Consider the following 25435-nt stretch of genomic DNA (forward strand, 5'->3'; position numbering starts at 1 on the left):
ATTGAGAAAATGTTCCGGATTTGGCCGGCCTCTGGTGCGTTTTCTCGATGGATGATTAATGTGGGAGGACCTAGCTCTCTGTCCTGGGTGCCTTAAGAAAGCGGGCTGAGCAAGCCATGGGGACCAACCCAGTAATCATCACTCCTCCAGGGCCTCTGCATCAGCTCCAGCCTCCAGGTTCCCGCCTTGAGTTCCCACCCTGACTTCCCTGCATAATGGACCTCAAGCGGTAAGATGAAATAAACCCTTTCCTCCCCACGTTGCTTTTGGCCATGCTGTTTTATCACAAACCCTTAGCTGGGTGATGTGGGAGCTTGACAGATTTTTGGACCCTGCTTTCTGCGAGTAGCCTTTCTGTTTATAGCTCAGAACTGGGGCCTGGCCAGACATACCCCCAAATGACTCCAGAACCCCTTTTCTCTGGGTTTGCTGGCAGCAGCTCCTGCAGGTGTGGTTGCTGGAGTCTGAGTTTCCAGGCTAGGCAAAGTACCTTTCCCCCAGATCACCACAAAGATACCAGACTGTGAGGTTGGGTGGCCGCCATCCAGTGCGGGTGCACGCGGATAGGCTGCCCGCAGCCGTTGACGCTGGTTCCCCAAGGGGACAGGCGCCAAGAGGCGCCCCACGGCCAGCCTGACATAGTCAGGCTTGGGATGCCCCCATGAAGCCTGCAAATTCCAGGCGTGAGTCCAGCCACTCTCCCAGTGGCACAACATCTCAATCTCAGCTCTTGCATGCTCCCTCAAGCTTCGAGTCATGGGAGTTTCTCCCTCCTGCTGCTTCTCACAGGGTATTTCCACTGAGCGCCACGCCATCCAGTAAATCTCTACATACTGTTCAGAGAGAACAGGGTGCCAGCAGGTTACCACCAAAGAAGCCCGCACAGAGTCACAAGAAGTCATCTCACCAGCTGTCTAAGAAGATCAAGTTACATGTATCGGTCAAAAAACGCGCTGAGAGCCGGACCAAGGTCCCAGAAAGAATCAGAGACAGCTTCCAGTCCTTTTTCTTCTCAACTACTGGAATGTTGAAAGTCTTGAGGATGGTGAGCAGAAGCTGCCTAGTTGCCTGGGTGGGTGGAGGGAGGGAGGGTGGTGGCCTCCAGAGTTGAGTGCAGACACTGCAGGAGCAAAAGCTCCACTGTTTTTTATTTGTTTTTGTTTTGTTTTGTTCTGTTCTTTGAGTTCACTATGCCTGGGCGGCCTTGAACTCACACAGATCCGCCTGCCTCTATCTCCAGAGTGCTGGGAGTAAGTGCTGGGAGCCACCACAGACCCAACATCACACAATTCTCAGGACTAAATTAGTGGGGTTTCCCCTTCTCCCCTCCTTCTTGAGGGCTCCCCCTCACAAATGAAAGTAGAAAATTAGTGGGTAAACAGCAAAAAGTTGTAAACTAGCAAGCACAACTGGTAAGAACCGCCATCTAAAAGACCTACTCAAGCAATACACAACAGGCAATAATCTGGGAAAAACGGAAGAGGACACTAGTAAGAATGGGGGAAAAGCATCTAAATGTCTGCAGCCGGGGCCACACAACTTCTGGGAGGGAAAGTTTAATGACCCGAACTGATCCCAAAATAGAGAAATTCAAACAGAACAACATCTAAAAGCAGAGGGAAAGCAAGGGGCCTGCAAGGGAACTCCTGGGTAAATGCTGCTATGGTCAGGCCTGAAGACGAGACTTTGGTCTGCCAAACTCACAGGGTGGAAGGAGAGGAACATCGCCTGTGAAGCGCCCTGTGTCCCTTGCACTCGCTCCCCCATGACGTGCAAACATAAGCAACGGGATTTTTAATTATAGAAGTGAATCAGACCAGACATGGTTAGGGTCAGCTCTTTCAGATCATGAAATATCATTTGGATGATGCTCAATCTTTTGGGAGAAACTAAAATTTCGGGATGACTTATGTTCTCTGATGACCGAATCCAGGGCCCTGCGACTTGCCAGACACTCCACCAGGGAGCTGGATCCCTGTCCTTTTATGAGTGATTATTTTACAAAGTCTAACACTGACATCAAAACTTGATCAGGTTTAGCAAAAGCAAACAAAATAGAAATCTCACAGCACCAATGTGAAGATTCATTAATGTTCGGGCTCCCAGTGCTTAGCATGTGTAAGGTCCTGGGATGGATCCCCAGAACAGGGGGGGGGGGAGAAAGTGTTAATATATTAACAAAAAAAAAACCCATTTGTATTTTTAAAACATATACCACAAAGAGGAAACACAAGGATGATTTGCTATTGGAACTCTTAAAATAACCTATCCTATTAAAAGGGAAAGATTATAAGATTCAATCAAATTGTGTTGGAGAACATATGACAATTATGGGTATCATAAACGATCTGAAAACAGAGAACTGAATCAAATAGTAATATGATACAAGTGAGCCACCCTACCATTTGAAAAGCATTCTGGAGGCCAGAGATAAGGCCCAGCAGTTGCTGCTCTAACCGAGTTGTTTCCAGCAATCAGGTCAGTTGGATCACAATCCCCTCCAACTCCAGCTCCAGGGATCCGACACCCTCTTCTGGCTTCTATGGGGACACACAGACACAGTTTTAAAAAGAAAAGCATTTAAAATTGACAACTCAATGAGAGAATAGACTCGAAAGAGACACAAATACATCTGAGAATTTACTATCCGACAAAGATTGTGTGCTCTTGGTCACTGGGAGAAATCCCAGCATCTCCCAGGGAATGGCTGGTGTAATCAAATGGATAGAAAGAAAACTCAGTTAGTCAGGTTTTCTAACTCACAATTTCTGCCCAAATCAACATCAATTTACTTAACCAGTGTATACTTGGATTTCCTTCTAGAAATACAAACCAGTAGTAGTGATTTCTTTGCAGAAGACAGACTAGCTAGAGTGGTGGCGCACGCCTTTAATCCCAGCACTCAGGAGGCAAGGCAGGTGGTTCTCTGTGAGTTGGAGGCCAGTTTGTAGTACATAGTGGATTTCAGGCCAGCGAGAGCTTCATAGAGAGATCCTATCTGAAAAACAAAACAGAGAGACTAGGTTTGGATAGAGAAGAAGAAAGAAATTTAAAAACATTTCTGTGTTCAATCTTTATTTACGTATATTAATTAACTTTTAAAAATAATACGTTTAAGTAGGGCTGGGAATGTAGCTCAGTAGTAGATTGCGTGCCTAGCATAATGGAGGCCCTGGGTTTGATCCCTAGCGCTAAAAAATTAACTAGTTAATTAAAAATTGAAAAATGAAAGCTAGGAACGTAATTCAGTAGTATCGTACTTCTTCCCAGTACTACAAAAAAAAAAAAAAAAAGAAGAAGAAGAAGAAGAAGAAGAAGAAGAAAGAAAAAGAGTTAGTTCATTTAAAACAATGTTAAAAAGAAAATATCCATGGAAAACAATACAGGCAGGGCCTGGAAAGATGACTCGGAACTAAAGAGCTTGCCACACAGGCCTGACCGCCTGAGTTAAGATCTGAAGCTGGATGAGGTTGGATGCGGCCTGTTATCCCAGCATCCCTGAGTACACGCCACGGCAAAAACTTGTGTACACACACACACACACACACACACACACACACACTTTTTAAAGTAGAGACTACCTCAGTATAATCAAATTAAATGTAACAGACGTTGTCAGTTAATATGTGCTACAGATAAACAGCTATATGCATTGAACAAACCTGTTCTTTTCTTGCAGTGTATTGTTGCAGCATCGGTGTTTTGTTTCGTCATTGGTGGCGGCCATGAGATGTTTATAGCAATCACGATTCAGGAAACCTGCATCGTCCTATTTTTTGTCATAGTATATTTGGTAAACCTTCATCACTTGCTGGTCTGTATCCACTGGCCTTTGCTTGTAAGTGTTCATTTGCATAATTTCCATGTAAGCTTTGCCCCTGTCCCCAAGAGTTAGCCTGTCCTCACTTTCCTCCAGGGAAGACAAAAGAGCTCTCTAGACAAGTGCATGGCAGAGCTTTGGCGGAGCATTGTCCTGTCCCAGGGGAGAAACAACTTAACTCCTGAGTACTGGGGTTACAAGCATTTGTCATCAGACCTTGTAGTTTCAGTTTCCCTGTCTAGGAAATGCAGAAAGGGGGAAGTGTGAGGAGGAGCCCCTCCTCATAGGGTTTCTGTAACATTAGAATGTGTATAGAGATGGCATAGCACGTACCAGCACACACACTCTCTACACAGCATCCAAAAAGAAAATCAAGCTGCCATATCCCATAAGGTATTTGGATTGCTTTGGCCATTCTCTCTTGTTCGGTGAACAACCCTGACATGGCTCCTGTCTCATCCACATCTCACTTCCTTTATGTGGTGGTGGGATTGAACCTGAGGTCTGTGTGGGCCAGGCACGCACTCCACTGCTGAGCTGTATTTCTCTCTTTTCAAACGCACGTCTCTGAGAAATTTTGCTTGCCTGTGTAAATGTGCACTACAAGCATGCCTGGTGCCTGTAGAATCCAGAAGAGGGTGTCAGATCCCATGGAACTGGAATTATAGTCACCACATGGAGGCTCTGAACCCAACCCAGTTCCTCTGCAAAGAGCAGAAGTGCTGTTTACTGCTGAACCAACTCTCCAGCACCATATATATATATATTCTTCATTTTGAAGATAAGGTCTCAGTTTTTTTTCCCCAAACTAGCTTTTGAAGCACGAATCTAAATCTTAATCAATAAAATCCAGGAGTCGGATATTGGGATACAGATCTGGAAGATGAGAGAACTGGAGCCGTTGCCAGTTGCTTCCTACCTGTCTCCTTCCTCCATCTCAAAGCACGGAGATCCTGTCTCCACCTCCTGAATGCTGTGATTAGAGGCATGTGCCACCACTGCCCAGCTTCTATGGTTAACTAGTGGCTAGCTCCACCCTCCAATCTCAAGGCAGGCTTTATTTGTCAGAACACAACAAATTATCATACATTTTCCCCCTTTTCATCTAAATGAAAAGTGAAAGTTTTAACTAACATAAAAAAAAACTATATACAATAAGTGCAATTGTAGTAGGAGGCCACTTGTTCATTTCCTAGCCACCCAGACTCCCATAATAACCACATAGAAACTATATTATTTAAATCACTGCTTGGCCAATTGCTTAAGTGTATTGCTAGCTAGCTCTTATAGCTTTGGTTAACCCATTTCTATTAATTATCACCATGTGGCTGTGGCTTACTGACAAGGTTCAAACAAGTCTGAGTCTAGTAGGGCTACATGGCCTCTCCCTGACTCTGCCTTCTCCCTCCCAGAATTCAGTTCAGCCTTCTCCACCTAACTCTATTCTGCCCTATCACAGGCCAAAACTGATTTTTTTATTCATTAACCAATAAAAGCAACACATATATAGAAGGACTTCCCACACCATTTCCCCTTTTGTTTAAATTTAAAAAAAAAAAGGTTTTAACTTTAACATAGTAAAATTACATACAGCAAAACAGGTATCAAGCCAGAATTAAAGTTACAATATTTATATCTACTTTATCTTTTATCATAACTAAGAAAAACTATAATTATATCTCTTTATTCTTTAACTGCATCAAAGACTCCAGAAGGATATACTATTATCCAAGTGAACAGGAAGTGCATTATAAGCAACTTCCAAAACTCTAGAATTGATGGAGACGTCTCGCCGCTTGGACGGTCCCCCAAAGTTCTTCTGTACCATTGCAGCATTTGTCTTCAGCCTCCAGGCCCATATCTGTCAGACTTTTCCATGAAGCAGGAAATTCCAAAGACAGTTCTGCCTATATAGGCAGTTTGTCAGCCACTTTCTTCGGTGTCCTGCAGAGTGTCTGGCAGACTCTTAGGAAGTAGGAACCCCTACTTCATAGGACGGACTATTCGACCTTCACTAGGCAGCTTCAGCAGTCGTTTCTCTGTGGGTCCTGCAAGTCCAGTCAAGCAGTCCAGGCATGAGCAGTTTCTTGCCCGAATGGCTAACCAACTCCTTACGGATGCCCATCATCCTGTTGAAGTAGGTTGATGTTGCCAGGAGCAGATGTGTCTCATTGTCATGAAAAGTCCTAATTTCTTAAAACATTTCAAATGCCATATTCTGTAGTCTTTCGAAGATCTGAAGAATACCTATCTAATTGAAATATATCTCTATATATCTAGAAAACCTAACTAACATGACTACAAGTTTGACTATGATAGATGACTATCTATTAACCTGTATTTCTTAATTATACATTACATTTTATATGAGCTGCACAAACACAATACCTTAATCAAGAGCAGAAATATGCATATAACAAAACTGACCTTACATTTGTAGCAATAAAACAAGATCCATATCAATGCAAAGTATCCATCTCTATAGCATATCCCCCTTTTAAAGTAAACAAAATTTGTAGACAATATTTGGAAATATGGGCATAGTTCTCTAAACTGCTTCCTGCTGATTGGGGTGCTGTTAATCAGGTCTTTCATGGAGTATCCTGTGTGGCAGGTCCATCTCAGCCGGCTTTACTGTAGCTGTCATGGATGCTGGGCCATCTGGACCATTGCTTCAAGGGGTCTTGTTTGATTAAACCATATTAGTCATAAGGAATCCACAGCTTTCTATCCTCTTTGGAAATAAAAGCAGAACTTCTTTTCCAAAACAACAAATCCTTAGACCCAAATTTGGGAATCGAGATACCTTTAAAATACATAGGCTGGTTTATCTTAGCAGCCCATACAACGAAATATCTCTCTGTACTTAGCTCCTTCACAGTCAAATACGTTAAAGAAAACACAATAGTATACACATAATCCAGTCTCTCTGTGTATATTCCATCTTTATATGACTTATTTTTCTTTATTCCTTTAATCTGACTGTTTGTACTGTTCCTTTAAAGACTTTGTTTTATTTTTTAAAAAAATATTTGCTTCTTTTTATAACTCTTTATACTCTTTTTCTTCCCTCTCCCAAGCCTGCATACATTTATCCAACACTGTAACTCATTTAGAGATCTTTTTTTATCTGAATATGTCTTTATTGTGTATCTGTAATTATTTTCTGATCAGAAACATTTTTTAAAAAATGCTAAGCAGTCTTGGCTACAACCAAGGCTGCTTTCCCTTTTGGCTCCACCCATTTCAACATGGCAGAGGTCTGTTCACCGCCTCTGCTAGCCATGCACACAGCTCCAGTTCCAGGAATACAGTGGGTCTATGTCGTGCCATTAAGCAGTTGGTAACATGCTACTCACAAATCCCATTCAAATACTCAGCCTCCTGAAAGAGTCAGAGTTCATGCTGGCAGCATGGCCTAAGATGCTGTCATTTTGAAACCATGTGGGTTTTTGTTTGTTTGTCTGTTTGTTGTTGTTTTGGGTTTTTTTGCTACTGCTGAATCAGGAAGACCTCTCTTAAAGGAGCTGCAGCATGCCGCCAGCAAGCAGAGGCCATCCAAACAAAAATGTGGCTAAACTTTGGTTTTTTAGTGTCTAGAATCCTTTCCAAGCCCTCTCAGGTTTTATGTGGATTTAGCAAGCACACATTGGAGCGCCAGTTTGTAGTAGGAGGCCTCTTGTTCGTTCCCAGCCTCCCAGACTCCCAAAATAATCACACAGAAACTAGATTATTTAAGCCAGTGCTTGGCCAATTACTTACTACCAATTACTTAAGTGTATTGCTAGCTAGCTCTTATATCTTTGGTTAACACATTTATATTAATATATGTATTGCCATGCTGTGATTTACCAGCATGATGCTAGCGTATCTGTGTCTGGCGGGGCTCCATGGCTTCTCCATGACTCCACCTTCTTCCTCCATGCATTCAGTTCAGTCTTATCTGCCTAGCTCTACTCTGCCCTATCACAGGCCAAAACTGCTTCTTTAATCATTAACCAATAAAAGCAACGCATATAGAGAAGGACTTCCCACACCATACAATAACTATATATAATTATATATCAGCAATAATTACATTAACAATTAGTCCATTAACATTTGACAAATTCAGAGAAAATACTTCATTATCCATCCTATCTTGGTGAGTCCAAAGTGTTGAACTAATTTATCCTAACTTGCATTACCAACCCAAAACTATCATTTTATGTCTCTTGACCTTATATACTTTGTACCTCTTTTGTGAGTTTCTTTTCTGAATTTGGTAACAAGGAAAACTATAACTACAATTATCTAGTCTTCAACTCCATCAGAGACCCAAGAAGGAAGTAATATTACCTAGTAAGCAGGAAGTGCAAGTAAGTGGCTTCCAAAAAATGTGAGAAATGACAGGAACAGCTATTTTCTGTCACCCAAGGTGGATAGTCACCCAAGGTTCTTCGGTAATGTTGGGGCATCCATCTTTAGTCTACAGGCCTAGAATATCTGCTACAATTTTCTGTGAAACAGTATATTCTAAAGTGCTGTCCTACCTTGGCTTGTCAAAGTTTGACAGTTATTTTCTTTTATATACTGCTTGAACAATTTGGACAGCATACTGTCAGGAGTTGAGGCAATGGTAATTTCTGACCCTGTGGCTAATCTTTGTCACAAAGAAAGTAAACACCATACGGAGTTTCTTTGATGCCAAATCATCTTCTCTGAAGTAGATTAGCACTGCCAGGAGCAGAAATGTCTTATTGTCGTAAAAAAAAAAAGACATACATTATTAAAACATCTTAAATGACATATTCTATAGATCTCTGTAGTGTTTGAAGACCACCCATCTATCTAAAATACATGATATCTAAAATCATTTACCTTGAAAATACCTAACATGACTGTAAGTTTGATTGTAATAGATGACTCACTTCTAACCTGCATTTCTTTATTATCCTAAATAGTTTGGAATGATAACTTTCAAGGGCTAGAAATTTAAATTACATTGTTAAATGAACTGTATAGATACAATACCTTGAACAAGAGTAGTTCTAACAAAAATAACCTTAAATTTGTATCAATATATAAAAGTATCTTAAACAAGAGTAGAAACATATTTACAGTATAACAAAGATAACCTCAACACTATATCAATACACAAAAAAGCCATGCCAATCTAAAATATTTAAGACTAGTAATTGTTTTATTTTGGTTTAAAAGTAGATTCAATAAATTACCCTTTTATCCTATTACACACACACACACACACACACACACACACACACACTCCTTTTTTTTCCTTTCAGAACAAGAGCCTTCCCCAGAAAAGGGTAAAAATGGATTGGATGCTGTGCTTGCAGTCTAAGGGGACAGGTAGCTCATAACCTTTTCCTGGGCGTGCTCCTGATGGGAGTCAACAACGAGCAGCTGAGTTCTGACTCCTCTCCTTAGCAGTTGTCCACTCTGAAACAAAGTTCAGTGAACTTTTCAGAGACGGCTATTGCCGTCTCTGTGGAAACACCCAGCATAGCGGCAATTCTATTGAGGCTGCTTTGTTATAGTTAAACAAGGCAGTCTAGGAACTGCTTTTCATATTGAAGGGAGCCATTAAGGTCGCCATGGTTTCTTACACTGAATGGCCAGACTTCTTTCTACCTTTCGGTTCATACCCCAGACAGGTTGTTGCCACCAGTTAAGCCATCAAGAATGTAGCGAGGAGATGGTTCATTTGGTAAAGTGAAAGCCTTGCACGCATGAGGACCTGAGTTCAATCCCCAGAACCCATGTTTAAAAAAAAAAAAAAAAACAGACAAGCTCGTAATCTCAGCACTGGGGAGAGACACGGGAAGATTCCTGGGAGCTCTATGCTCAGATGGCCTAGCCTACTTGAAATGGAGGGGGCTAGTCAGATGACTCAGAGGGTACCTGGCAACAACCTTGGTAACCTGAGTTCAATCCCTGGGACTGAAACCTGGTGGAAAGAGAAAAACAGCTCCCAAAAGTTGTCCTCTGACCTCAATATACACGGGTCTCATATGCATCCCTCCCCCACCACACACACATACACACAATAAATGAAATATAATTAAAGATAAAATTTATAAGATGGACAGCTCCTGAGGAATAGCAGCCAAGGGTGTCCTCTAGTACATGTATGTAGGTCACACGCTCGCGCACGCACACACACACACACACACACACACACACACACACACACACGAGACATAGAGTGTTCCAGTTCTATACCTGGATCAAATCTGGTTTTTGACTCGAGGCTTTGGCCCTGTCCACAAACTGGCACTACTGACACCATCACTGCCCTATCATCTAAGCACAGTGTCCCACTCTAAGGGAAACCCCTTCCATCCATGCTCACCCTTCCAGCACACAAAGGAGGCTGTAGTTGAAGAGCGCTTACAACCAAAACCCCAAACGAAGGACGCAAGAACTTAATGATATTGGGCTGACTCTATTCTGGCCTTGTCTCAGACAAAAGAAAACAGCACAGCCATCCATTCCAGAAAATCGAGTCCTCTCTTCAGATGGGTTTGTGTGTTCTCAGGACACATGAGCTCACAAAATAACAGAACCCAACTTTCAGAGCATTAATTTTTGGATGTAGGGGATAAAGTAAATGAATGAAGTATTAATATAAAATTTACCCCCCAAACCCTTATATTTATATATATTAAAATAAATAAGTTATGGAAAAAATGAAGAATTCACATTAAAATATAAAACTTCAAAAAACGTCACGTTATTAATGGCCACTTTTGGCCAGTCCTAGACCACAGAATATAGAATTGCTGTCCCCTTTAAGAAAAGGTGGAAGAGGATGGAGAGATGGCTCAGTGGTTAAGAGTGGGTACTGTTCCCACAGAGAACCCAAGCCCAGATACTAGCACACACATAGGACAGCTCACAACCACCTGGAAATTTAGCTCCAAGAGACCTAACACCTGCTTCTGGGCTCTGCTGGCACCTGCACCCACTTGTGCACACACCCATTCTCTCTCTCTCTCTCTCTCTCTCTCTCTCTCTCTCTCTCTCTATCTATCTATCTCTATCTCTATTTCTCTCTCTCCTCTCTCTCTCTCTCTCTCTCATATATGTGTATGTGTGTGTGCTAACATTCTTATTGGTATTTTAATGAAAACAAACCTGTTTTGACAAAGTCCTATCCAAGACCTTAAAAATCACATGAACTCAAATCTGTGAAAAATAAAATTATGCCCCTGAAGGTCCCTGTCAATCAAAGAGAAAGCGTTCCAAAGGTATCCACCCTTAGATGGGTAATGGACCACTTTAAATATTTTGAAATTGCATTCTCATTTAGAGTTGACCCATTTCAACTCTGCATTGCAGGATCTTATCAACAGTTTAATCTCAGCTGCATTCCTTGGAGTAGTTGCCCTGATAACAATTCAAGAAAAACGAAGAAGGCATTTGTGTTTTATTGGAGGGGTAAGTAGAGGCATTCATGATTCTATTTAAGATCAGTGGTCTGGGGCCAGTGAAATGGCTAGGTGGGTAAAGACACCTACCACCAAGTCTAGCAACCTATGTTCATTCCCAAGGCCCACATGATAGGAGAGACTGACTCACAATTTGTACTCCAGCCTCCAAAAGTGCACTAGGGCACATGTGTGCTTATACATACACACACAAATAAATAATACAAACATTTTTAATGAAAAATAATATAAGCTGGACAGTGGTGGTGTACGGTTTTAATACCAGCACCAGCAGGCAGAGGCAGGCCGATCTCTGTGAGTTCAAGGACAGCCTGGTTAGTCTACAAAGTGAGTTCTAGGACAGCCAATGCTACACAGAAAAACCCTGTCTTGACACCCCCTGAAAAAAAGAGTATATGAGGACCCTGAAAAAGAAAGGCCATCATGATGTTATTAACAGAACAGAGAAGACTTACTTATTTTTAAGTATGTCTGCCTGTCTGTCTGTCTGTCTGTATGTATGTATGTATGTATATATGTCGGCATGTATACATGCAAGCAAGTTCCAGTGGAGGTCAGAAGGGGACACTGGATCTCCTGGAACTCGAGTTAAAGACAGTAGTGAGCCTCCACATGGGTCCTGGGAACCAAACCTGGCTCCTCTACAAGGAAAGCAAGGGCTTTTAACCACTGAGCCATCTCTCAAAACCCCCTTCTCTTTCATGTAGTGACATCTTCAAATAATGTCAAGTGACCCAAACCTGAAACTCATGAAACTCACAAAATGTATTCTCCAAATAAGTTTATTAGTCTATGGAACAACTTTTACAAATGATACATGATACATATAAAACACTGCAAGGAAAAAATGCCTTATAATTAAGTGTCTTAGTTACCATTCTATTACTGTAAAGAGACTATGAAACAAAGTATTCCAATGGGGTCTGGCTTACATTTACAGAGGATGAGTCTGTGACTACCATGGTTGGGAGCAGGACAGTGGGTAGACGGGCATAGCCCTGGAGCAGTAGCTGAGAGCTCACATCTGACCCACAGGCAGCAGGCAGAGAGTGAGACTAGGCATGGCTTGGACCACAAAACCCACCCCCAATGCCACACCTCTTACACCAAAGTCATGCCTCCTAGTCCTTACTAAACAGCTCACCAACTGGAAACAAAACCTTACAGAGTCGCTTCTTATTCAAAGCACCACACTGCAACTTTGTTTCTTCCTGGACTAGAGAACTATATTAAACAAAGATATAAGGGGCACTGTCAGAACGGAGTAGCTTGGCTTGACCAAGGCGGAAGGGATCCTGCCTGTGTTGAAGTACCTAGTGTGTGTCCAGCACGGCCTAGGCACCTCCTTAATCTTGTTGTTTTATAAATAAGGTCTCTAATCCAAGACAGTCTCTAACTTGCTCTGGGATTGAGGATAAACTTGAACTTCTGATTGTCCTGCTTCTACACATTCCCCATCCCATACTGGTTTACAGCTATGCACCACCATGCGTGGTTTCTGCAGTGCTGGGGATCAAACCCAGACCTTGTGCACACCAGGCCAACACTATGCCAACAGCACCACTTCCGTGGTCCTGGACTTAGGCTTTAAATTTTCAGGTTTACAGACACATGGGTGCATCTTTAGACTGAGGTTAAAGACATTGCCCTGGGTCACAAAACTTAGATAAACTGAAATTTTATGAAAATTTTTTATGATCATTTTTTCATATTATGAAAAATGAACCTAAATTCATACTGAATGGAAGAATGCAAGAAATAGCCAATCAAATTTTTGGAGAATAGGAGGAGTAAGGAAATGGAACTTGGTTTAATTATGTGGACAGAAAATAACCAAGAAGAGAAAGAAAGTTAAGACAGGTATGATGTCCCAGTGGTACTTGCCACTAAGCAGTATAGCCCAAATTCAAGCCCCAAAATCCACACAGTGGAAGGAGAGAGCTGACTCCTTCACTAACCTAGAGTAAAGAGGTTATCTCTAACCTCTACACAGTTGAACTTTTGAATGCCGTCTCTTTGATAGACAGGGACCTGCAGGGGCATAATTTTATTTTTCACAGATTTGAGTTTATGTGATTTTAAGATCTTGAATAGGACTTACACAATGCAAATGCACACACACAAATGCATGCATGCACACAAATACACACATGCACACACACACATACACACACACACACACACACACACACACTTAAATAGAAATGCAGAAACTTTTGAAAAGGGTTTGAATTCCATAAGTCCATCCCATAATTGGTGAGTATTTGCCAACGGGACTGCGTTGTGCAGAGCTGAAGCTGAGCACTGGGAGCAGAACCCTTTCTACTAAGAAATTCACACAGGGGCTGAAACAAGGCCTCCTAAGAAGCTGTCACCACGTAGCCCACAAAGAGAACTCTCCATGGCTGGAATACCAGCTGCTATCAACCCTGGTCCCAGTCTGACCACTCATCAACGGGAGATTTCTCTTTCATGACCCCCCCCCCGACACCTCCAACCTTCCTCTCTTCTTGCCTGGACTGGCATCAGCTCACCTCCATACCTTCCTGCCTTATCCAGGTTCACCCTCCCTTCATCTCATAGCCACTGCAGGAGGGTTTTCTGAATCTCAAACCTGTCCCCTCCTCAGAGAGCTCCAGACCATCCACCACCCAGGTTCAACTCTGCCAGGCACTTGAGCTACAAAGGACATCGACTAAATGCAGTAGTTTTCAACCTAATTAATGCTGGGGTTGTTTTAACACAGTTCCTCATGTTTTGGTGACACCCGACAATAAAATCATTTTCATTGGTTCTTCATAACTGTAATTTCACCATAATTAGGAATTGAAGTGTAAATATCTGTGTTTCCCTTGGTGTTCGGGGGAGCCCTGTGAAAGGATCATTAGGTCCAAGGGGTCGCAACCCACATGCTGAGAACCACTGGTCTAGTAGCTAGTGGGTCATAAGATCAGGCCATTGTGGGCAGCAAACCGCCCTGTTTCCCTTTTCTTGGGAAAACAAACCTGGCCGACAGCAGCCAGGAGGGACCAATTGTAGCTCTTCACATCGTCAGAGAGGAACAGTAATGAGAGATGGACGCTGAGTTTGTTATTAAAGTAGTCTGGCCTTTCCTTCTCAACTGTGTTGTGTCTGACAGGTCCTGTGCCTCTCGGCAACAATCCTGTGTCTCATCGATGCGTTGTTGGTCTCCAATGAGATGAGAAAAAACAGAAAAAAACGCCCTGAGAAAGGAAACTAAGCCCTCCACCGCCCATTGAGACAGAAGCTATGATGAAGTCACCCAGCCCTTCCAGCATTTGACAGAGACTCGTGTCCGCATATAATCACTCCTTCCAGGTTATCACAGAGCTCCAAAGCACACGTGTGTGTGGCCATAAAGACAGGACTGCCAAATCGTCAACACTTCTTCTTCCTCATGTAGCTTTGTGTAAAAGTCACATTACACTATCCACTCCTCCACAAGGCTGTCCCAGGAGGACAGAAGGGACAGAAACCCAGGGTGCAACAGCCACAAACCTGGGACTCCTTTTCAAGGAAGGCCTCGCTAGGACCAGTGGGGCTCCGCGCATTCTGCCGCGTGGAGGGTGGGATGTTCGACATCCGCTGGGGTGGGGGCGATCCTGCTGGTCCACGAGATGAGGCGGGCTCGCGCTGACCAAACATAGGCGTTGGAATTCTGCAGTCCCAGCTGTCAGTTGGGCACCATCCTTGAACGGGTCTGAAGACACCAGGCTCTCTCTTGAGCTGGGCCTGTTCAGGGACTGCAGGCAGGGCAGGGCAGTGAGAAATTGAGAGCTACTGCCAACCATGGACGCGCCTCCGCCTGAAACTGCGCCTGCGCCTGCAGGTGGGCCACCAAACCAGCCCAAGGATGATGTAGGCACAAGAAAAGGGTTTCGACGCTACAAGTGGGAATTCAAAGACAGCAATAAAGAGTTCTGGACAATGGGACACGCTGAGGTCAAGATCGTGAGTTTGGTAAGCTGGATGGGAATTCTAGGGGTGTCTATGGACAGGAGGGCCTTAGAAGTCGGGGAGAACCCTTGCAACAGCTCAAAAGTATGTATTTTTCCACCCAGGGTTGCATAATCGCTGGACTACACCTCTTCGAAACAGTGGCCACACACCCCATCCTGATCCTGCTCCTCACGATGGAAGTATCCTTCTTTGCTTTCTTCATATTCCTCTACAGCTTCGCCCTTAACAGATACCTACTCTTTATCTACTGGCCTATGACTGTAAGTAAAGAATGTAAGAAAGCTGTTGCCAATCACGTTCTAAAAGCACCTGGAAAATACACAATCTCACCTCCTCTACTGGTGCTCAGGGTGGGAAGCTGGGTTAGAGAACTGAAGACAGGCAGAAAATGCTCCCCCAAAACCTAACTGTGTTGGGTCAAAGAAGAGTAATTGAGGCTTTGCCGTCCTCAGAAATAGGCAGGGTTTCAACAATCAGCCAATTTTGCTAATGCTTTTTGCTGGCATCCGTCTCATTGGGATATCAGTCCAGGATTCGACACAGAAAATCAGACTCTGCATAAACCAGTAAGGGAGGGTGAAAGAAATGCCAAACATGGCTAAAACCATGTCAGGTCTCTAGTGAACAGGAAGAATGCTTCAGGAGCAAGGTCAGCCTGAAACAGTCATCCAATGGGGTGAGGCTGAGCTTGGGAAGTCCCTCAAGCATCCATTCCTCTGGTCCCTTTTCTATGCCTCAGGGACTGCAACAATCCGTAGTGAGATTGACCACACGTAAACTTCTTGCCATTGTCTTAGGTCTCAGGACTAGAATTCCCTTACCTCACTTACAGAATCACCAAACGTAGCCAGCTACCTCCCTCCTAGCCAACGAGCACCTCAACTTCCAGTTCCCTTTGTTCACTTCCCACCTCTAAAGTCCTTGGTTCCCCAATTTCTTTCACTTCACAAACCAGAAAATGAGCCCCCCGAAGGCAAATAACCTGCCCTTCAACTAAACTCAACTAGTAAACCACACAAAAGAAAAAGAAGAAAGATCCAAACTTAATGGAATATTCTTCTGTTAGCTGTGACCACCTATCTATCTGCCCTTTTGTTAAAAGCTGTTAGTGGCCAAGTTGTGGTGGTGCACGCCTTTAATCCCAGCACTCAGACGGCAGAGGCAGAAGGATCTCTGAGTTTGAGGCTAACCTGGTCTGCAAAGCAAGTTTCAGGGTAGCCAGACCTGTTATACAAAGAAACAGTGTCTCAAAAAGCAAACTTAATTAATTAATTAATTAGATTTTAAAGAAAAGTTGTTGGTGTCCAGGGATCTATCAGTTGTCATGAAGACCCCCAGGTCAGAAAGGAAGAAGACAAGAACTAAACTGAAAACTTTTGGAAGCAGAATGCAGAGAAAAGAATGTAAAAAGACAGAGACCACATGGCCAGTGAAGGAACTGAAAAGGATCAGTAAAATTAAGTCTGCCAAACCATGAAAGTCAATCCTCCTATTCTTAACCTAAAATAGTAATTGAAATGTCATCAATATTGCTCTCATTAAATAACTTAGCTAAAAAGAAGGAAGGAAGAGAAATTAGAAAAAAAAGGAGGGGGGAGAGGAGAAGAGAAGGAGGAAGAGAGGGGAGGAATAGAAGGGGGGATATAAGAATTCTGAGATGGAAGACAGGAGTAGTGACAATACAAGCTGTGGATTGTTGGGAGTGACTCACGAGACGCCATCTCAGGAACTTGAGATATGGATTTTCAAATACTCTCAAGAAATGAGGCCTGTCTTAGTTTGCGTCTCTATTGCTGAGATGAAACATCACGACCAATGCAAGTTGGACAGGAAAAGGTTTATTTAGTTCATACTTCTGCATCATAGTTCAGCATCAAGGGAAGTCAGGACAGGAACCCAAGCAGGGCAGGGACCTGGAGGGAGGCAGGAGCTGATGCGCAGGCCATGGAGGATGCTGCTTCTGTCTTGCTCCCCATGCTTTGCTCATCCTGCTTCCTGTAGAACCAAGGACCACCAGCCCAGGGATGGCACAACCCATAATGGTCTGGGCCTTTCACCATCAAACACTAATTAGGAAAACGCCATCAGGGAAAAAAAACCCTTTCTGAGGAGTAGATGAGGGGATGGGTTCGGTGAGAGGAGGAACTCTGGTTGGTATTTAAAATAAATTTAAAAAAATTTAAAAATAAGAAAAGGAAAATGTCCTACAGCCAGGTCTTATGGAGATATTTTCTCAACTGAGGTGCCCTCCTCTCTGATGACTCTAGTTCATAACATCAAACTAGCCTGCACAAGGCCTTAAGCCAAAGCCAAGGAGAGGCTTAGGAAATCAAACCAGCAACTTGAGAATACTGAATCCATAGGGGAAAGATGGAGGGAAAAAAAAGACATATACACTTTGCCAACACAGAGAAGCAACACAGAGAAGTAAGACCTGTGGGAGTGAGGAGGGGAGGGGTGGGTTTTCGTTGAGAATGAGGAAGCTAAAATCTTTCCCTTACATATGTTTGGAACCTGAGTTTTTGCTGCCCAGAGCCTAAAAAAATGCATGCCTTATGCTGCTGATGTTCTAATTACAACCTCTGAACTCATAACAGCAATAAATGCAGAACCACAGCCAAGGCATGAAGAGATTTGTGATACACTTGGTCTTTTCAATTTTCTCCAAACTAAGAATCAGATATTGGCAAACATGGTGAATGTTTTAATAGCATATGCCTATAATCCTAAAACTCAAAAGCCAAAACAGGAAGACTGAGCTCAATGCCATTCTGCTCTCATGGCAGGCAGTTCACAGCCATCCGTAACTCCACTTCCAGGGGTCTGACACCTTCTTCTGAACCCCACAGGCACCTGACACACATGTACACAGACATACACATAGCCAAAACAAGCACATAAAATGCAATAATAAATTTTTTTAAAAAAAGAAAGAATAGGACTGTATACTTAGCCCAAATCAAGTGGTGTCCTAGGTTGCTAAACTATCCCAGCATGATACCTTTCTTCACAAGGAAAAAAATCTAGCACATATAGGAAGAAAATACCAAAAGCAAAAGAATTAAGAAAATTCCTGAGGCACATGACACTGGATCTGAGAATGCAGCTGTTAGTGATGTTGCTTGCCTAGCAGGTGCAAAGTTCTGGGTCTGAGTCTCATCGCTGCAAAAACTGAATGCAGTGGTGTGTTTATGGAATCCTAAAACTCATAAGGAGAAGCAGGAAGAACAAAAATTCAAGATCATCCTTGTCAACACAATGATTTTGAGGCTCTCCAGGCATACATGAAACCCTATCTCAAACAAAAAAATAAGTAAAACAAAACAACAAGTAACCATAAAATTGATGAAAGAAGAAACAAAGATCAATAGTGAGAATTCAGAAAATAAAAAGTTTCCACGTGTGGTAGCCCACATTTTTAATTCCAGAACTCAGGAGGTGAAGGCAGATGGATCAGCCTCGTCTCCATAGTGAGTCCCAAGACAACCAGGTTACATAGAAAGACACTGTCAGAAAGGAAGGAGACGAGGAGGAACAGAACAAAAATTAATCTCATTGTGAAAAAAAGGAATAAAATAGACAACCCATAAAAAGGATAAAAAACAAAAATAATGCAAATATGAAAACTAGATCTTTAGAAGGTCATGAGGAAAACATGAACTTTAATGCTAAAATTTGGGAAAGTTAGAAAGAAACAATTTACTAAGAAAATATAAAACACCAGTTCAAATAAAGAAGAAGGTGAATAAGTCTACATAGATGGATGTCTTCTTTGCTCACATCACCTGGTAGCTTTATTATTTGTTGCATTTAAGTAATTTTACCCATGCGTTAGGGTGCCCCGGGAAGCAAGGCTTCTACCTCACTATCCTGGCCATTGGTTAAATAATTTGTCAACACCATAACTCTGTTTATTATTTTATTGGTTAGTTAATCTTTTTTAGACTTATCTGAAATATCATTTTTGTCAATTTTTTTTTAAAAAAAGTGTGAAATTCAATTCTAGTTTTTACATTCTATTCCATTGGCCTTTTCCCCTTTTCTCTCTTTTGAAAGGTTTGTGATATATCTTCTGATATCTATTTCCATTTTGATTAAGAATAATCTATTAGATTAAGAATAAACAAGGGTAGGAGTGGCCTTTAATCCCTGCACTCCAGAGACAGGTGAATCATTATGACCACACACCGGCTTTATTTATTGACAGAGCGAGTTCCAGGACAACCAGGGCGATATGAAGAAATCCTGTCCTGAAAAACAAAAATAACAACAACAACAGCAAAGAATAAACATGGGCCTTCCTTAGCGTGAAAGAAGAGACTAGACCCGGCTGTGCTGGCACAGGCCTTTAATCCCAGCACTCGGGAAAAAGGGGCAGGACGACTTCTGTGACTTTGAGGTCAGCCTCATCTACAGAGTGAGTTCCAGGACAACCAGAACTACACACAAAGAAACCCTGTCTGAAAAAAAAAACAAAAAATTAAATAAAATATTAGCCCACCAATATAACAGTGTATTAGAATGCAACGTATCACAGTGAAGCAGCAACCATATCAGGACCGCAAATATGTTTTTGGTCTTCAAATTTTAAGAATACACTTTTACTCTGTTGTATTTATAACAAAAAATATTTTAAGTTGTAAATAAAACCATTTGGTAATAATGAATAGTAATTTTCAACAGCTCTTACGAAATGAGAAATAAAGGACAATTTTATTAAATATCTACCCAAATCTTCAACAAACATTGCATTTCACGGTGAAGCCTTTGTTTAGAAATCCTCCTAATTCTTACATCTTTTAAATTGTAACCTGCGTAAAATGTGACAAGAAAATCCATGTACATACAGACTGGGATGGAGACACAAGGGTTGCTGCTATGTAACATGAGCCTCCTTACAGAAAACACCGAAGAATCTGCAGCCTCGGTAGAACTAAGTGGGTGATGAAGGTTCCCAGAGCCCATCAGCAGAAGCAGTGAGAACGTGTGACCTTCGAACAATGTAGAGATGCCCAGGTGTCTAGGAATAAACCTACTGGAAGACAAGTTAAACTGGTGAATGGACACCAAAAGAAAAGCCAAAATTACTGTATGATGAATTCCCTGGTATGAAATTATTACCACAGAGATAGCAGTTCCATTCAGAATTGAGTTCTGAATCTGCAAAAGGCATTGCAAGTAAACAGGGCTTTTTTTTATTTTATCTATTACTTTTTATTGTAAAATAAAATGCCACTACAGAAAACAAATGAAGATCTTAGCAAATCTTATGAGGCAAACAGTTTGGTAGCCACTGTTCATTTTTTTATTTGTTTTTTTTCACTTTTTTATTTAAAATAACTATCTTTTCTCATTTTACATACCAAACCCAGTTCCCACTCCCTCCCCACCCCCTTTCCCCACCACCTTCTATCCCACCTTGACCTCCATCCACTTTCCATGGGGAGTCAACAAAGTCTAGCACATTGCTTTGAGGAAGGTCCAAGGCCTGCCTACTAGATCTAGGCTGAGCAAGGTATCCATCCAAAGAGAATGAGCAAATAGGACATTCTACAGAACATTAAAGATGATATAAAAGTCTTTGGTCAGCAGTGACTGCAGAGACTTTGTAACCAATCAAAGTACTGGAAATAAATGACTGTTGAACACTCAGACACAAATGGTGCATCCTATGTCACCCTCATCCAACATCTTCCAAAGGGTGATCTCTGGCTTCTAGACATGGTCCATGTGGCTGTTATCTCTTGAACTCTCAACGGCTGTGATTACATAAACACAATTTGGTTCATTAATGCCCTTCGTGGAAGCGACAGATGCTCATGTCCCATGACCTAAAGATTTATATGTAGTCAAAGACGGATGCAGAAAGGAGAGACATTTTTCTTCAGTAGGGTAGCCACTGGTAGGGTTCCTGTGCTTCTGAATACAAATTTTCACCCATGCACATCAAAACAACCACAGTGAATCTCAATGGGACACACACGCGCACACACACACACACACACACACACACACACACACACACGCACACACACACACGGGCAGGGAGGCAGGGAAAAGATGGGAATAGTTGGGAAGAAGTAGAATAGCCAAAGTGGGAAGAAAGACAAAGAGAAGGTGACAGTGTGTGTGTGTGTGTGTGTGTGTGTGTGTGTGTGTGTGTGTGATCAATTCCTTTCTATTCATGTTCAAAATATAATGAGGGGGCTGGAGAGATGGCTCAGTGGTTAAGAGCACTGACTGTTCTTTCAGAGTTCCCACATTCAATTCCCAGAACATACATGGTATCTAACAACTGTAGCTCCAAGATCTAATACCTTCAAACAGACATTCATGCAGGCAAAACACCAATGCAAATAAAATAAAAACAAATAAATTATTAAATAAAATATAAGGGCCCATTGCTAAGTATAACTAATATGAGCTAATAAAAACATTACAAATAAAATTCTTTGGAAAAATGAAAAGAATAACCAAAATAGATTTGCCCAACCAAATGCAAGAGTTACCCTAAGTTTTGGTGCTAGATCATGGATTAACTAATGGAATTGTTACAAATGGAATGTTTGTGTCCTCCCTAGATGTTTGTGTCCCTCTCCCTGAGATGGGACCTTTGAGGAAGCAACTTAAGAATAAACAGAAAACGTAAAGAAGTTGGGGCCCTGATCCAACACCATTAGTATCATTACAGGAAGAGACAGGTCATAGGAAGATAGAGAGGGAAGGGCAGCTGCCTCCAGCCAGGGAGAGGGCTCTGGTGCCTTGCTCCTGGTCTTCTAGTCTCCAGAAGGCCAGAGGATAAACATCTGTAGTTTAAGCCACCCAGTCTACTGTGTTTTATAATGGTGTGCTAACATAGACGTAGATCAGAGGATTCAGACTTACACTCTTCCTGTGACTTACATATGACAGAGGCAGCATTGAAAACACGGGGACAGCAGCCAGACAGTAGGCTAAGCAGTTAAGAGCACTGGCTGTTTCTGCAGAGGACCCAGCTGGGTTCCCAGCACCCAAACACCCCACAAGCTGCTATAGCTAGATCCAGGGAATCCAGTGCCCTCTCTGGCCTTCTCAGGCACTACACACATTTGGCAGATTACATACATGCAGGCAACGCACTCATAGACACAAAATGAAAATAAGCAAAACTTTTTTTAAAAAAACAGTTGGACAGAATATTCAATGAGAGTTACTAGGAATATTGCCAGGAGTGATTATACATTCCACTAAAATTAAAAACAACTTAAAATTTAGATATTCTATGAAAAAAATAACTAACAGAAAATGGGGAAAGGGGACATAACTACTTAGAATTTTGGTTGGTTTTATTCTGTGTTGGGAGAAGAGAGCTTGTACGTGGTAAAGGAGGACCAGATCGCCAAGGAATGAAAGAAAAAAAAATTGATGAAAGAGGAAGCAATCAGGGAGTGTGGTCCAGGGGGTAAGGCAGGGTTAGGTGAAGAGGGAACTTCAAGGCTCCCAGAGAGCAAGGACATCCTCCCAGCAACACTGCTCGTGGAAACTCTGGAGGGGACAGTACAGAAATGAAGAGGGGAAGAACCTAACAGATCCCGTGAAGTCGTCTGTTTATGCATTTACTCACATGGTTATTGATTGGCACCACACACCTGTTTTGGTAGACAAGATGGGATCTTGTGTCTCACCTGGGCTGACGGCAGTTAAGTCTAGACTCTGTCCTCTACTCACAGAGGCCAGCAGGGAGCCATGGTTGATCTGCTTGGCCAGAAGCATATTTACCTTTGTATCTTTTGTTTTAAATTATCGGGGTTGTGCAGGGGCATTTGATCATGGTTACATGGAGTAAACTGTGCTGTGTCTGGGGTGGGTGGGGCACAGCTATCTAAGACCAGCTTACCTCTCCCGTTTTCAGGACCTCTTCAACGATCTCTTCGCCTGCGGGTTCCTCATAGGCGGCGTGGTCTTTGCTTGGAACGCAAGAAGAACGATGCCTATGGCCTACGTGGCAGCTATGGTGAGGTGCTTCTGTTGAGCAGTTGGCTTTCCTCAAATCAGCCTCACAAAAATCCTGGGATCAGGGCTGGGTGGCAGTGCTGAATCTGTAGAGTGCTGGTCTAACCTGATCTACAGCATTGCAAGAAGCTACTGTAGTGCCTCATGCCTATCTATAATTGCTAATAGTCAGGTGGTAGAGGACCCAAAGTTCAAAGCCATCCTTGGCTCGATAGTGAGTTCAAGGCAAGTCTGCGGGACATGAGGCACTGCCTCAAACAAACAAAACTTGGGGGTGAAAGCAAATTTAAGATGTTGGTCAAAGTTTCTAATGGAGAAGACACGTTTTTTAAAGGTCGTGTCTAGGGAAGCAGACAAGTTACCTGTCATCCTCCCTCATATTTGTCCAAAGGGGGGAAAAAAATAAACCAGATGAGGGGCACTGGGCATGGAACCAGGGAGAGCAGACCGAGGGTGAGTCTGGGAGGGAGAAATTTAGGGGTACACTGTGCATCACCTCCGATGATAGACTGGGACGGGAATCTGTGCCTTCCTTCTAGGTGCGTGATGAAAATCATGATGATCCGTTTGTTTCCCTAGATCCTTATGACAATTGCCGCGTTTTTTGCTGTTGTTGACCTATGTCTTCAAAGGAGACACCTCAAAGGCAAGAAGATCCGAAAGTACACTCTGCTTGCTCCAGACAAGAATGGCAAAATGCCGGACCCAAAACTACAAGCAATGCTGGAGGCCAAAGAGGAAGAGGAGGCAAAGCAAAAGGAGAAAGAGGAGAAGGAGAAACAGGAAAGAGAAAAAGCACAGAAGGAGAAAGAAAAGAAGGAGAAGAAGAAGAAGGAGAAGAAGGAGAAGAAGGAGAAGAAAAAGCAGAAGAAATGACTGGACATCGACACTTGTGGTCAGGAATGGCAGCAAGTTTTGTGGTCAGCCCTTCCTACATGCTCCCCTGTTGGCTTCCTAGCCTACTTTTCTTTCCATCAATAAACACCTCTTGGAAAGTAAATTTCCTTTTTAAGCGAATTTTATACTAAAAGTTGGACAATATTTGTCCAGTGCATTTCACCCCACAGAAACTCCTGGAGATTTGGGTGCTGAGAGAAGGCCCCCAATAGTCGTGATCCACGGGTTGAGAACCACTGCCCTAGCTGATCTAGCCACCCTGAGGGAATCTTCCTCCAGAGGGGAAAGGGAAGACAGACAAGGAAGGGAGGAGATCAGTAGGGAGGAGCCTGGAGTCCTGAGTCTGAAATGGAGAATTAACAAATGGTGCTGCTCTGTGCGCATGGCAGACTTTCTCATCTCAGCTGTGCCCGACACAGGCGTTGGCTCCACTCCCTTGTCTTGGGAATTAAAGAATGGAACCCACAGACAAGGCTGAGTCCCGAAGAGGTTTTTTACTAGTACAGACAGAAAGCTTGGGAACTAGGGAGACGGATTTTTGGTTAAAGCATCCTGCACTTAGAGAGGACCCCGGGAAGGGTGGCTGACACCTACCTGTAACCCCAACTCCACAATCCAACTGCCCCTTCGGGCCTCCACATGCCAGCTACCCTCACATGCGCATACCCCACATAGAAAAGCATAGAGACATAGAATAAGCCTTTAACAAAACATGAAAGGGAATGCTTAAAGATGAAAACTTAAAGATTTGGGGCAGTGGATCTAGAGAGATGGTTCATCGGTTAAGAGCACTGGCTGCTTTTCCAGGCACCCAGGTTAAGTTCCCAGCACCCAATGATGGCTCACAAGCATATGTGGCTCCATTTCCAGGGACCTGACACCCTTTTCTCATCTCCATGGGCACCACACACACATGTGGCATAGATACATACATGAAGGTAGCATGCCCATACATATAAAAATAATCTAAAAACCTAAATATCTTTTAATATTTATGGCAGAAAGTAGTATTCCAGAAATAAGATAAAACTCCCGAGAAAGACCCAAAATATGGCAAAAACAGCAGCCTTTTTTTTTTTTTTTTTTGCATCTCTTTGTAGGACTTCTGGAAGAAAGGAGCCAAAGACAGAAGTAGTTTCTATTGAGACTGGACAGCATATTGAGCATCTCTCAAGAGGGCACTCACTATGTAAGTCTCTGTGGATCAGCCATGCAGGTGACCACATGCCACGTATGCACTGCTTGCCAGCTAGGGAAGTAGCACCACATGAAACCTGTGTGTTGTTTGCTA

General features: G+C 42.7%; 2 protein-coding genes across 2 annotated transcripts; both read left to right on the top strand.

Annotated features, from left to right (window-relative positions):
- Positions 1-585: 585 nt before the first annotated feature.
- LOC125399185 (chemokine-like factor) lies at positions 586-14814 on the top strand. The gene is made up of 4 exons (XM_087900187.1): positions 586-1045; positions 3680-3838; positions 11165-11263; positions 14414-14814. The coding sequence occupies exons 1-4, from the start codon at positions 662-664 to the stop codon at positions 14513-14515; spliced, it is 744 nt and encodes a 247-aa protein (XP_087756313.1). The 5' UTR covers positions 586-661; the 3' UTR covers positions 14516-14814.
- A 155-nt stretch (positions 14815-14969) lies between these two features.
- LOC146890306 (CKLF-like MARVEL transmembrane domain-containing protein 2B) lies at positions 14970-24247 on the top strand. The gene is made up of 4 exons (XM_087900188.1): positions 14970-15255; positions 15357-15515; positions 23147-23248; positions 23827-24247. Exons 1-4 carry the CDS (start codon positions 15085-15087, stop codon positions 24121-24123), a joined length of 729 nt encoding a protein of 242 aa, XP_087756314.1. The 5' UTR covers positions 14970-15084; the 3' UTR covers positions 24124-24247.
- The last annotated feature ends 1188 nt before the right edge of the window (positions 24248-25435 follow it).

This window comes from Myodes glareolus, chromosome 22 (genome assembly GCF_982192425.1).
Source record: "Myodes glareolus chromosome 22, mMyoGla1.1, whole genome shotgun sequence".
In the NCBI taxonomy this organism is placed as follows: Eukaryota; Metazoa; Chordata; class Mammalia; order Rodentia; family Cricetidae; genus Myodes; species Myodes glareolus.